The sequence below is a fragment of the Pangasianodon hypophthalmus genome, chromosome 4, assembly GCF_027358585.1.
Source record: "Pangasianodon hypophthalmus isolate fPanHyp1 chromosome 4, fPanHyp1.pri, whole genome shotgun sequence".
In the NCBI taxonomy this organism is placed as follows: domain Eukaryota; kingdom Metazoa; phylum Chordata; class Actinopteri; order Siluriformes; family Pangasiidae; genus Pangasianodon; species Pangasianodon hypophthalmus.
The window spans coordinates 28412640-28427258 of record NC_069713.1 but is presented as its reverse complement, the minus strand read 5'-3'; the positions used below and the strand labels follow the sequence as shown (position 1 = coordinate 28427258).

Sequence of the window (14619 nt, the reverse complement as noted above, 5' to 3'; positions counted from 1 at the left end):
TACGGAATATGATGTGACTTAGCGTCTGATATGTTGGCGTCCAGTTTGACAAAATATGTTCCTTAAGGGTTTAGAGCAGTAGCCTGGTTGATGTTTAAAAAAAAAAAAAAAAAAAAAAAAAAAGAGACAGAGAGGGAAAGAAAAAAACTCCAGAAGAGTGGAAAGAGTATCAGAGCACCACGTGATCATCATCCATGTGGAAGGAATAAAACACTGCTGTGCTGTTACGGGAAAATAATCAACGATAGGATGGTGTGATGAAGCGAGTGGAGTTGAGAGTTGATTATCTTCCCATAACACCACATCTTGAAACAATTTTTGTTTATGACGTGACGACACGTCATATTTTTTATCTGTTACTGACGTTTTTTTATATTTCCCTGCTTAAAAATATGCAGCTCGTCACGATACGAGACGTATGAGAAACCTGAAAAAAAATAAACCACAAAGACTCCCCTGTCGTGAAGATGTCGGAATACTTACAGCCTTTCCTACTTCTGACACTGGAGACTCCTTCCATAAACATTAACTAACTAGTGTATAACAACACTGACAGCAGAATGTTGCTCATTTGCATATACAGTCACGATGTCACAAGTTGCCGTGTGAACATATTTGGTTGTATGTCTTTAAAATTGTCAAGAGTGCGAGCCTGCGCTCTCATATCCTGAGAAAATAATTCTGTAATTCTGATTACTGAACTTTTCAAACTGTCGCTGCATTTAAAAATAAATAATTGAATATATAATGCAATGTTGGTGCCAGAAAAAACAAATGAAAAATCAGAAGTCAGAAACCAATGCTTAAAGATCAGTGGACACTGCAAGGATGTTAATAATCCGGAAACATCTGGTGCATCTGGACAGAGATGTTTTTTTTTTTTAATTACTTCCCGCCTGGACGAATTCCATGCAATTCCAGGAATCAGTGCTGAGAGGAGAAACTGAGCTCCTTCACGTCCTTCTAAAGGTTGGAGAGTTCAGCTGAGGGTTAAGGAGACTAAGTAGCTTCTGTTGAAATGTTGCGTAATAAGAGTGTGTGTGTGTGTGTGTGTGTGTGTGTGTGTGTGTACTGCTTATAGACAGCAGGTCAGGTAAACGGTGTATGAAAAAGTTTAAATAAAAGTTCCTGAGGCTCATGTGACATTCAGCAGCACTGGAGGAGAAAATGCAAACTCGTGTTTTTGTTACTCCGGTTCAAGGCAAAGGCGACAAACAGAAATCTTTCTACCGGAGAAACGATGTGAAAGGAATTATTTATCATTTTCGTTAATCCTTCGTGTATCCTCACGGTTTTGACGTTAATTTTTTTAAAAAAAATTAACACACGAATATGAGAGACGTCGATATCAATAAAGTCTCAAACCGCTTCATCTATTCAGTTTTCGGTTTGTTTCTTCCTCCTTGTGAAAAACTTCATTTTCTTTAAAGAAAAATTGATGTACGTTACAACTTATTGTGAAAACCATACATTTACAAACACTACATTATCCTCATCAATATGTAAGGAATAAAACAGTGTGTGCGGTGCTGTTAGGGGAAAGTAATCAACGACAGGATGGTGTGATGAAGCGGATTTACCACTTGGTCATTAATAAAGTTGGTTATTTTCCTATAACAGCACAACACGGAGTGGTTTACTCCTCTTATGCCCTGGAGATTTGCCAATAATTACTATTTTCATTTATGAAACGTGTCATACTTTTTATCCAAATATAGTTACATTCCATAGTTTAAGAATGTAACTATAAAAACTGCGGGGTAGATGTCGGAAAACTTAAACCTGACACTGGAGACTCCTTCCATAAACTTTAAATAAACTCCATTTATCCATAGCGTCCGCTGTATGAATGGGCTGTTACTATAGAAACCATAACGTATTAGAACGAGTGCATTAATATAAACCTAAGAAAACAAATCAAAGCCTTCTGACCAATCAGAATCCAGAATTCGACAGCTCTGTGGTATAGAACAGTTATAACGCTACATAAGGCTCCGAAATAAAACACTAAAACATTAATAGCAATCTTTTACCAATAATTCTATAATTATATAATATTTTGGTTTCTGTGCACAGCTTATACAGTATTGAGTAAAGAAACTGGAAGTCTCGCGTGTTTATGTACAAGACGTTAATTAACATGCTAGTTGTTTAATGTTTGGTATCTATAGATGTTGATTTACAAATCTTTTTTTTTTTTATTTAAATTAAAATAAATTCTAACGTGAACTGAATCAGGCAGTGGTGTGTGAGCCACGCCTGTCCACATCTCATCCCCATCGGCCTGGCTGATCTGTTCTCGTAGGCATCTGGTGGAACGAGAACCCATTTGGTCCGTTCTATTGAATTTAAGCTGCGTTTTTCTTTTCTTCCAGACGACGAGTTAATCACATGACGACAGAAATCAGAGGGAAAAGGGAGGCTTCGTAATCAGCTCCTGGAGCTATAATGCTATTTTCAGAATTTAAAAAATAAATAAATAAATAAATAAATAAAAAAAAGGGACACACGTTATGTCCAGTGGAGCAGATTATTAAGGCAATAAGGCAAAGAGCAAAAAACCAGGCAGAAAATAATCTAGTTATTAAGTATAAATATTACCAATACCAGACAAATGATGTCTATTGCTTTTATTTTTATTTGTAGTGAATTGGCTTGATTCATTCACATCCTTTAGATAAAACTTTACTGTTAATCGTATTCATTTAATCAAAAATAGACGCTAGTTATTAATGTACTGCGAGTCACTGCTGGGTGGAGAAACAAAAACCTGATCCTAAAGACGACTCGAGGACGATTCACTCACACACTGTGCCTGAAGGATGAGCTTCAGTCTCTAACTGAACACCTACAACGTTATTAACTCTGAAGGAGTGTGGAAAAGTGTTTAACACTGTTTACAAAAAAAAACAAACAAAAAAAAACAAACAACCACCACCTCCTTAACCCCAACAACAACCACCTCCTTAACCCCAACAACAACCACCACCTTAACCCCAACAACAACCACCTCCTTAACCCCAGCAACAACCACCTCCTTAACCCCAGCAACAACCACCACCTTAACCCCAACAACCACCTCCTTAACCCCAACAACAACCACCTCCTTAACCCCAACAACAACCACCTCCTTAACCCCAACAACCACCACCTCCTTAACCCCAGCAACAACCACCTCCTTAACCCCAACAACAACCACCTCCTTAACCCCAACAACAACCACCTCCTTAACCCCAACAACAACCACCACCTTAACCCCAACAACAACCACCACCTTAACCCCAACAACAACCACCTTAACCCCAACAACAACAACCACCTTAACCCCAACAACAACCACCACCTTAACCCCAACAACAACCACCACCTTAACCCCAACAACAACCACCACCTTAACCCCAACAACAACCACCTCCTTAACCCCAACAACAACCACCACCTTAACCCCAACAACCACCTCCTTAACCCCAACAACAACCACCTCCTTAACCCCAACAACAACCACCTCCTTAACCCCAACAACAACCACCACCTTAACCCCAACAACCACCACCTTAACCCCAACAACAACCACCTCCTTAACCCCAACAACAACCACCTCCTTAACCCCAACAACCATCTTAACCCCAACAACAACCCCAATGACAACCTCCTTAACCCCAACAACAACCACCCCAAAAACAACCACTTTAACTGCAGCAACAACAACGATCCAACAACAACAACCCCAAAAACAACAACTATCGCAGCAACAACAACCAACACCCCAACAACCCCATCACCAAGACACCACTGCTGTAGCTCCACCCTCATATTGGCTCTGTGAAACATTAAATACGTTTATATTGAAATATTTGATGTGTTTTGTGATTCTGGGGCTAATTTGGTGGTTGGTGCTGTATTTTTGTTATTCCTGCGACAAGTTCGCTCTGTTGCTAGCGCAGTCACACGGTTCAGTTTAAACCTTAAACAGGTCAGATTTTGCAGTTAGCTCCTAATAACAAACAAAAAAGAACGAGAGCTTCTTGTCTCAGTGTTAGTGGAATTAGAGGAGACATTTGTCCAAATGGTGAATTCCCAGAATGCATTTTGGCTACATGATGCTGAGCTATGGCTAGTTAACGATCTGTGAGGTGACGATGGCGGTGTTAGCATGACAGAGGCTTTGGAAGCTGATGTGTTTAAGAGTGTACAGATACAGAGGGGAGAGAGCTGGACAGACTAAAGCACTAAAGCGCTGCCGCAGCGCTCTGTTTAACTAGAGATGAAGCGAGGGATAATAATCCCACTGCACCTCTATCAGCAGGTTGTCGAAAGGCATTGTGGGTAACATGGGAAAGTGAAAACAGATCGAGCTAAAGGCCAAGAATTTCATTCTCTTTGGGGATCACATTAACATGCCAATACTTTTTTACAGCACAACAGATGGACCTACGAAGTGATTTATATTGGATAATAAATGTATGTAGATGGAGAATCCCAAAAGTCACTCTCATCACTACAGGAAGGAAACGGTGTAAAATGGAGTGTTGTTTCAGATGATGATTCACTTCAGCAGCGTCGAGTCTGACGTTTCAGGCCTGAATTCACACACAGCAGACTTATTGTCTCGACTTTTGACACAGACGTCTCAGTGGGTGACATCCCGACACACACACCCCCACACACACCCCCACACACACTCGCGCGCGCGCACACAGCAACCAGCAACATTTTTTAAAGAATGAAGTGGCATCTTCACAAAATGTTCGTGAATGTAACGCGCTAACATTTAACACGTTCATTATTAATTTAATATCACAACAGGTTCATCACGACATCAAACATCACGGCACTGTGACAGCATTGAATCCTGGGAAAAGAAAAAAATATATATTTTTCTTAATTCGCATCACTATTCTTTTCCTGATCCGCATCGCTATCTGTTTCCTAAGTTGTGTCAATAATGGTTTCCTAATCTGTATCAATCAATATTTCATAATGTCATAATGCACTTTCCTGAGATATTGTGACCATCAAGATACCATTTTAATAACTTCTATTTTTTAAAACAATTAAATGTTGTGAAAAGTTAAAATTTTCTGCTGTTTTTAACGTTTAAAATTGCAGTAAGTTTTGAAAACCTTATCGGATGCGTTTCGATACTGACTCATACCCAAGGTTTCGGTATCGTGCTGCCTCTATGATATTGCGTTAACTGTGACTTTTTAGCCTGGTCCGTTGCCAGGAAATTGAAATGTGAGACGAGTTAATAATCGGATAACCCGTCCATCCCAGGTTACTGGAAATCCTGTCATGGCCATGTTAAAACTCTCGGATTCCAACCTCCTTCCTGTCCACTCATTCCATCTTTCTGTCTAATAGGAAACACATTTCATCGTCACACACTCACTGGAATCACTGGAACTCTGAGCACACTTGGTAATATTAATGTAAACGGATGACCTTTAACCCCAGAGGGTTTCTGAAGAACGACTAACAATCGAACTACCGAATAATAATAAAAAACAATTAAAGCTGCGAGCAGCATTTTCGGGGGCCAGGCACCCGGACTTGGTGAGCCGCACATTCACACGCTACAGACACGCTACAACTGTTGCCTGAGCAAAGGGATTCAAGAGTTCTGTCGTTCGTAGTTTCAAGAGATCTGTAGTTTCACTCACGACGTGTTTGTTTTGACCACGGACACTGGTGGAATGACTGGAGGAGGAAAGGTCTAGATGAACAAATGGGCAGCAGGGTGTCTACTGCTGTGACCTGTGGTGCTGCCTGTTGCTACTTTGACATTTGGTCGTGATTGTTACTGCTCTGACCTGAACATTTTTTTCTTCTTGCAATTTAAAAACATCAAAGGTATTTATGTTTTTTTTTTTTCTCGTTAGTTTGGGCCTTCCCCCCCCCCACATTGTGCAAGTATCTGCACCAAACTTATATCTGTCTTATATTGCGTTTGTTTTGTTTTTTTTTTTATTGAAAATTGCTCAATAAAAATGCTATTTGATATTAAAACCTGCCAGTCCTGTGTTGCCTGTATAAATAATAGCACGCTGAACGGCAAGAATGGCAGTAGACAGTTGTTTAGACAGGTTTCAAGATGATGTGAGCCAAATTTGGTGAAGAAATTTGTTGCATAGCCTCAAGGCATGGCCCTGAAGATGCCTACCAAGTCGTTGCAGAGATGCAGCCTCACTTCCTGTTTGGCGGCTTTGCTGTCAGATTCGTTGGCCCATTACAGACAAACCGTTTAGAATCATCAAATTTCTTTTGATTGCTTTTGTGAGGCTTACTCTGAAGATGATGTGTGCCAAATTTGGGGATAATTGAATAAATTTTGTAGGAGGAGTAGCGAAAAAAACATTTTTGACACAATCCAAGATGGCGGAAAATCTAATTTACGCAGAAATTGATATCGCAGGGTGCGCTCAACTCGTCTCGAAGCACGGAATCCAGGGATGCCCTTGGGATGGCTTTTAAATTTTGAACACACGGGTCAAAAGTTACGACCATAAACATATTTCCAAATTAGGCCCAAACTTGACCTGATGGTGGCGCTACAGCAATGGAGGCACTTAACCTAATTTTGGTCAGAATGTTCCTTAGACCCTCCGCAACCAGTGCGCCAAATTTCACAACATTTTACCAGACGGTTCTATGGGCTGCCATAGACACACAAGCCAGAAGAAGAAAAGGTAGAATAACAATAGGATGCCTACGCACCTTTAGTGCTTGGCCCCCCAGTAATAATAAATAATAACAACAACAACAACAACAATACTTGAAAAAGATGAATAAAGTTGGCAAGTGTAAGATTAAGGTGACTGTGTAATAAAGTCAGCTAATCGTCGTAAAATGGCGCTGATATTATATGAGATGCAATAAACTATTAAAATACTCGCTTCTGTAAAACTGTACAATGTTAAAAAAAAATTCAGTGGATTTTTTTTTTTTTTTTTTACAAACTTACATATATACACGATATTTCTGTCATATCGCACCTGCCCCTACACCGCTGCTCTCCAAACCAGCGAGCTAATCACACTGTATCACTGACTCATTAATTACCTTCTCTACAGAATCACGTCACCTGACAACAAGAGCGTTCACGAGCTACGGATGCGTTAAAATGCTAAATTCTAGCATTTTTCTGTGGACCTGAAGACTTTATTAACACACTGTTCTTTGAAACAAAAAGAGAAAAATGTCAGTAGTAAATCTTTAAACCAGCCTTGAGTAGGTAAACAGCTTCACATAAAAATAAAACACAAAAATTAAAAAGCTAAACAATATTTTCTTTCTTCAATGACAATTTTAAAACAAGCAAAATTTTCCAAATATATATATATATATATATATATATATCAATCATTGTCCAGGGCTGGGCGATACAACAATATAATATCGATATCACAATTTCTTTAGAGATATCTTTAGTATCGAAAGATTTATATATATATATAAATTTTTTACATTTTTTTTATGTTAACATTTTCTGCTATTTTTAATGTTGAAAACTGTCATATAAAAAAATAAAAATTCTGTTTTTCAATCTTAATTTTTTTTTTGTAGAAATGAATTTGATCAAAAGTGGCACTGAATTCATTTTTGTTTAAAGTCTGGGTTTTGTTATGGTAGCAAGCCTAAGTGATAAAATTTGAATAAAGATAAAAAATAAAACTCGGCAGCAGGTGTAAGCGCAGGCGACTTTCTGCTCGGCGATGGCGGTATTTCCATCCGTCTGTTTTTATGAGAACGTGGAATCTGGGTGAAGTTTTTCCACCTGCCTGAGACGGAAAAACAAAGTCGGCGTACAGATAGTGAGGTAACGGCGATGGTTTCTGGATGGTGATTGTGCGGCACTTTCTGATGACATCATCATTTCGCAGGATTCTCAACACTACAGGAGCTAACGGGAATCTTGACATGATTCATCCTGTGTTTGTTCGGACTGTGTGTATAACGTCATGGTAGTTTCTTTCAGCAGCTTCCAAAGAACTTCCTTTTTTGTTTTTCTTCCGGATCAAGAGTCCTATTTATTTTACACCTTTACTCCCGGAATACAAAAAAAAAAAAACAATAAACCTCAAGCAGAGTTTGTTTGCTCCAAGGCCATTTTCTAAGAAGTTTAAATATCTCACTGCGCTAAAAATAATTCTGGGTAACAGGGCGGGCGAGACGATCAAAAAATATTATACCACGATACCCGAGGACATTAGAACACACAAATAATTTAAAAGGGTAAAGCACTTAAAATAATAATAATAATAATAATAATTTAATTTAGAAAAAATTAAATAAATTACATAAAGAAACTCAAAAACTGAGCTTAAAGATAATTTTATTTGAGATAAAAAAGCAAATACATTTAAGACATTCATTAATATTTACTTATTTATTTATTTATTAATGATTATTTGATACTTATTTGATACTTTCATTTATTGTTAATAAATAATTATAACTTTAATTAACAAAAATCATATGAATAAGCAAACAATGTCAAAGCAATAAAAATGAACACATTTATTTTTAGATTAATTTATTAATTATTTAAAATTAATTAAAAGAAGGACATTTGCCTGCAAATTCAGAATTAATGTTTAACGTTAAATCAGCTGCAAAACCATTTTTATGCTATAAACAAAGAATGTTGGCGATATTTCAGAAAAGTGTAAGAATTTATCACAGTATGGTTATTGTATCGTTGTATCTCATAGCCCAAGCCCTTATTTATTTTTTACCATAAGATGGTTACGCGTACGCGTGCAATATGTAAACCAATCCCGCCCGAATAGGGCTTAAAGGTTAAGTAAGTAAGATGGGGTTGCAGGGAAAGAAAAGAAAAGAAAAAAAAAAGAAAACGTTGTCTCCGTGGTAATTATAGTGACAGTCAACCCTCCATGTTGCCGTGACGCACCCGAGCCTCAGTGTCAACAGTTCAGAAATACACAGCAACAACAACAGCCGCCACCTCGTCAAGGACTCGTTACCATGGCGATAATACCTGAATATCAATCTCGAATATCAATCAGCTGTCAGACGCATTACAGTGTCGCGACACTCGCTCGGCAGGCCAAGATACGGCGAAGATCTCATATCACGTTCCGCATCACAACACTGACACCTTGGAATTATACGAAGAATTTGGCGACGATGTTAAAAACCCTGCAGGGCGAGACGATACGGCAGAGACGATACGGCAGAGACGATACGGCAGAGATGTTCTACCACATTACTCAAAGGCGTTTCCACACCACGCACGCTACACGGGTCTGCGCTCAAACCGACAGCACTACAGTAGTGAGAATTATCAGAAGTGCTCTTACATTCTTTATACTTTATTCAAAAATATATATACTATTCTTATTTACGAGAATTTTCTGAGAAGTAAAGGAAAACACTGAAAAGCAGCAAAAAAAAAAAAATCTGGAAAAAAAAATTACATTTTACGATAGTGTCTAAAAATATTTTATTTTTTATATTTAACAAAAACACCATTTTTATTTATTAAAAAACCAAAATATTTAACAAATAATTGTAAATAAACATTTGATAATTTTATAATATAACTTTGCATATAATGCATATAATTGCTACAAAAATAGAATAATTTTATTTTTATATTTAAAAAAAGTATTAATTTATATACACACACACGTGTGTAGCACTGAAAGGAAATCCATTAAAATGAACATTTTATAATTTTAAATCTTTAAGTAGAAAAGTTTAACATTAAACCACATGCTTCGAGTCAGTTTGTAATAAAGTCTTTAAAAGAAGAAAGAAAGATGTTTGATATCAGAGAGAAGCGGAAAGTGACACGCTGTCTCACGGTTTATCGACGTTATGTTTCATCTCTTCTACCTGCAGAGTCTCGCCACACGTCAGGGAGAGCAAAATAAAACTGAGTGCAAGCCTCTGACCAACTCACGCACAAACAACACAGGCTCGTTTACTTACGTTTATATATCGCACACACATCAACATCACCACAACACACACACACACACATCACCACAACATCACCACACACATCACCACACACATCACCACACACATCAGCACAACATCATCACCACAACATCACCACATCACAACATCATCACACACATCAGCACAACATCACCACACACATCAGCACAACATCACCACATCACCACAACAACAGCACAACAACAGCACAACATCACCACACACATCAGCACAACACCACCACATCACCACAACAACAGCACAACAACAGCACAACATCACCACACACATCAGCACAACATCACCACATCACCACAACAACAGCACAACAACAGCACAACATCACCACACACATCACCACAACATCACCACACACATCAGCACAACACCCATCACCACAACAACAGCACACACACACACACATCACCACATCACCACACACATCATCACAACATCACCACACACATCAGCACAACACCCATCACCACAACAACAGCACACACACACACACATCACCACAACATCACCACACACATCATCACAACATCATCACAACATCACCACAACAACAGCACACACATCACAACATCACCACAACATCACCACAACACACATCACCACATCACCACAACACCACCACAACACCACCACAACATCATCACAACATCACCACAACATCATCACAACATCATCACAACATCACCACAACACACATCACCACAACACCACCACAACACCACCACAACACACACATCACCACAACATCATCACAACACCACCACACACATCACCACATCACACATATCACCACATCATCATGACAACACACACATCACCACAACACCATCACAACACCACCACAACACCATCACAACATCATCACAACATCATCACATACATCACCACACACATCAGCACAACATCACCACACACATCAGCACAACATCATCACACACATCACACATCACCACACACATCACCACAACACACACCATCACCACAACACACACCATCACCACAACACACACATCAGCACAACACACACATCAGCACAACACACACATCAGCACAACACCACCACAACACACACATCACCACAACATCACCACAACACACTTCAGCACAACACACACATCACCACAACACACACCACAACACACACATCAGCACATCACCACAACAACATCACACACATCACCACAACACACACATCAGCACAACATCAACACATCACACACATCACCACAACACACACATCAGCACAACATCAACACAACACACACATCAGCACAACGCACACATCACCACAACATCGGCACAACATCGGCACAACATCGGCACAACATCGGCACAACATCGGCACAACACACACACCAGCACATCACCACACACATCACCACAACATCACCCACATCAGCACAACACCACCACATCACCACAACATCACCACAACGCACACATCAGCACAACATCAGCACAACATCAGCACAACACACACAACATCTTTAAAGCAGATGTCGGTGTCCTCGTCCCCCGCTGACGGGACGCGACGCAGAACCGGAGAGACACAGAAACAGTTAAAGAGTAAATGAAAGCGGCCGTGATCTTACCTCACACAGCGGGGTGTTAACGCTGTAACTCGCCTCGTCCTCATCGTTCCTCCAACCTGTCGCCATCGTTTCACCTCCCCGCAGTCCACATCTAGAGGAGCGTCAGATTAATCCGATCTGATCGCGGTGCAGACGTCCATCCTGCCTCGACTCCCCGCGTCCTGGAGAAAATAACAAACAAAAAAAACGTGTGAATAAATAAAACAAAATCCAGCAACAAAACTACAGTGTATTCACTGCTGTGTGTTTCATAAAGTTTTCAATCTTTTTCAAATCTGCTAAAACCAGGTCTCCTGCTGTTTTTGAAAATATTAAATATGATTAAAAAAATTACAAAAGAATAAAAAAGAGAAGAGATTTAGGATCTTATGTCAAACCTTTCTTTCTTTTTTTCTTTTCTTTTCTGGCTCAGGAGTCTGATTTATTTTACTGTTTTATTCCCGAAAGAAAGAAATGATAAACTTCAAGCACATTTTTTTTCTTTTTTGCATCTTTAAGGCCATTTTTCGTGAAGTTTACATCCAAACTAATAATTAATTTGATGATGCTTTAACATAAAAATAAACATTTAATTAATAAAATAATTTTTTATTTATTAAATATACTTATAAAATTGCACTGTAAAGAACTGACAGAATAAAAATAATAAATAAAAGTTATAAATAAATATGTATTTATTCATCACATTTATAAATTTACTGATATTAAAACATTTACTCAGTTATATTTAAATTTATTAACCAATAACTTTTTTAACAAACATTACAACAAAAATAGTTTAAGTAGATTTTAAACGTCAAAACTAAATTATTTACCGCTCATATATATTTTAGAATAAGTTATTAATTATTTAAAAATTATTTAAAGGAAGGAAAATTTTCCTGTAAATTCAGAACAAACTTAATTACTCTTTAATGTTAAACTTTAAACAATTGAGTTTGCAATTATATATTTTTTTAAAGATTATGAAAAGATATGAATCTGCCGATCGCAATATCACGATAATTTTAATTTAATTTTTTTTTTCGTTTAAGAAAACTCATCCACGTATTAAAATGTCTAGACTTTTTTTTTTAAATCAGGAAATAAGTGGATTTAAGTTTCACACTTTTGAGACATACGTTTAAAAAATCTTTATTCTATTGTTGTTGTTTTATATGATGACTTTTGTCTTTAAAAGTATCTTTAAGAAAAAGAGAGACTGTTGACTCGGAGCCACATGGTTGTGTGCGACTCCCTGCTGATCTTCAGAGCTACAACAAACAACCACCACCATAAAAAAACACCCAAATAGCCTAAAATATATTTTATTTGATTTAAACATCACTAAAAAAAAAAAAAAAAAAAAAAGTCTGGTGATAATTAAGCTGGAAAAGTGTATATAAAGAGTTTTTTCCTTTATTCATTATTTTGTATTTCTTTATTTTAATGATACTTTTTCAGGTCAACGCATAAGTAATATTTCAGTTTAAATAATTATAACTTTTAATTTAGATCATTATTAAACAAAAAAAAGACTAAAAAAAGAAAGACAAAATGGGACTCTGAGAAAAGTTGCCAGATTTACTACGAAACCACTAAAAGATTTTAAACCTTTCCAATATATTACACACTGAAATATATTTTTAATTATCTACTTTTTCACTTTCTTCATTTATATTTAGAAGTTTCCGCAACTTTGTTGGTGTAAATTAAGTATTTAATTAAATTAATTAAGTTCACTAAGTTTTAAACTAAACTAATTATTTTTAAGTAAGTAATTAAGTAAATTAAGTATCGCGTAAATTCACTCAATCTGGCAACTTTTCCAGCCTAGCCTTGGAAAAGTTTCTTGGCTTGACGTTGGTCGGTTGCTCGTGTCCCAAATCCCTTCCACCTCCCTACTCAGGTGCACTACGTAGGCTGCACGGTAAATAGCGCCCACACCCTACGTAGCGCACTTGACGTCCAACACGACTCCGATTTGGGACACATCCCGCTTCACAAACATAAAAAAGACGACAAAGTTCGCTCGCTTCAAAACAAAGATAAACTTAAACGCCAAATGTTAGCAATTTGAATACAGACTTGTCGATAAATAAAGTTTATTTATAAATAAGTAAAGAAATCAATTAAAATAAAATAAGACATGTAGTCGGAGGTTATGCTAAGCTAAACGAAGCTAAGCTAAGCTAGCGATAGCCTCCAGCCTACCTGTTGGGAATGAAGCCGCAGAAAGAACTTAACGTCACACCAAACGCCCATTGAAAATGAAATAAAAATCCTCAGTCCGACTCGTTACCGTCATATAAACCTCATAATCCTGTGTTTATTGTAGTTTAAAAAAGTAAAAAACGGTTTTTAAAAGTTTTTTTTGGCTAACGCTAGCGCGAGCGCAAACCAACCAGCTAACTCGCGCGGAACAATGTTGGAATTGTGCTCGAGGGTTCCACCACGGAATCCTTGGAAACGCCAGCCAATCACATGCCGCGTTACATGTCCTGGGTTTGAATTCCATCCAATAGGAAGCGGTGTTACAGTCGGCCATTTGCCCAGTGTGTTTTTTTTAAAAATATATATATTTTCTGTTTATTCTCGAAAGTTTTTTTCCTTTCAGTTTATCTTTAAATGTGTACTTCTTTGTTAAATAGAATTATAAAAAAAATTGTAATTCTTTAGAAAATAAAAATATTACACTTTCTAACGGACCAAACACAGTCACGTGTTAATCCTTCACATTATTATTATTATTATTATTATTATTATTATTATTATTATTATTATTATTATTGTTATTACACATTTCGCATTAAACCCAGGTGATTTTCCTTTAGTGAAATCAGATTTAAACATAACCTGCTGAAAATATACAATTATATTTAACAGATCATTAGCTCTGCAATAATATACATGATTTTTTTAACGAATTTTACTGAAAATTATTCTTTTTTATTGTTTGTTTTATTTTTAGTTCTTGTGATGCTCTTGATTTTAAGATAACTTTATCTTTCTGAAAATACTATTATAATCTTTAATGCTATAAACACACATGCATGCGTTT

The 14619-nt window shown here is 37.2% G+C and overlaps 1 protein-coding gene across 4 annotated transcripts in view; it reads right to left on the bottom strand.

Moving 5' to 3' along the window:
• arhgap21b (Rho GTPase activating protein 21b) overlaps positions 1–14015 on the bottom strand; it is a 50955-nt gene extending 36940 nt beyond the window's left edge. For 3 of the 4 annotated variants that reach the window (XM_053233160.1, XM_053233161.1, XM_053233165.1), the window contains exons 1-2: positions 13773–14015; positions 11580–11740 (exon numbers count right to left, since the gene is read on the bottom strand). In XM_053233160.1, coding sequence (XP_053089135.1) covers positions 11580–11645 — 66 coding nt within the window. In that variant the 5' untranslated portion in view covers positions 11646–11740; positions 13773–14015. The remainder of the gene's footprint in view (positions 1–11579; positions 11741–13772) is intronic. The other variant, XM_053233162.1, reaches the window with a different exon arrangement.
• Positions 14016–14619: the final 604 nt, after the last annotated feature.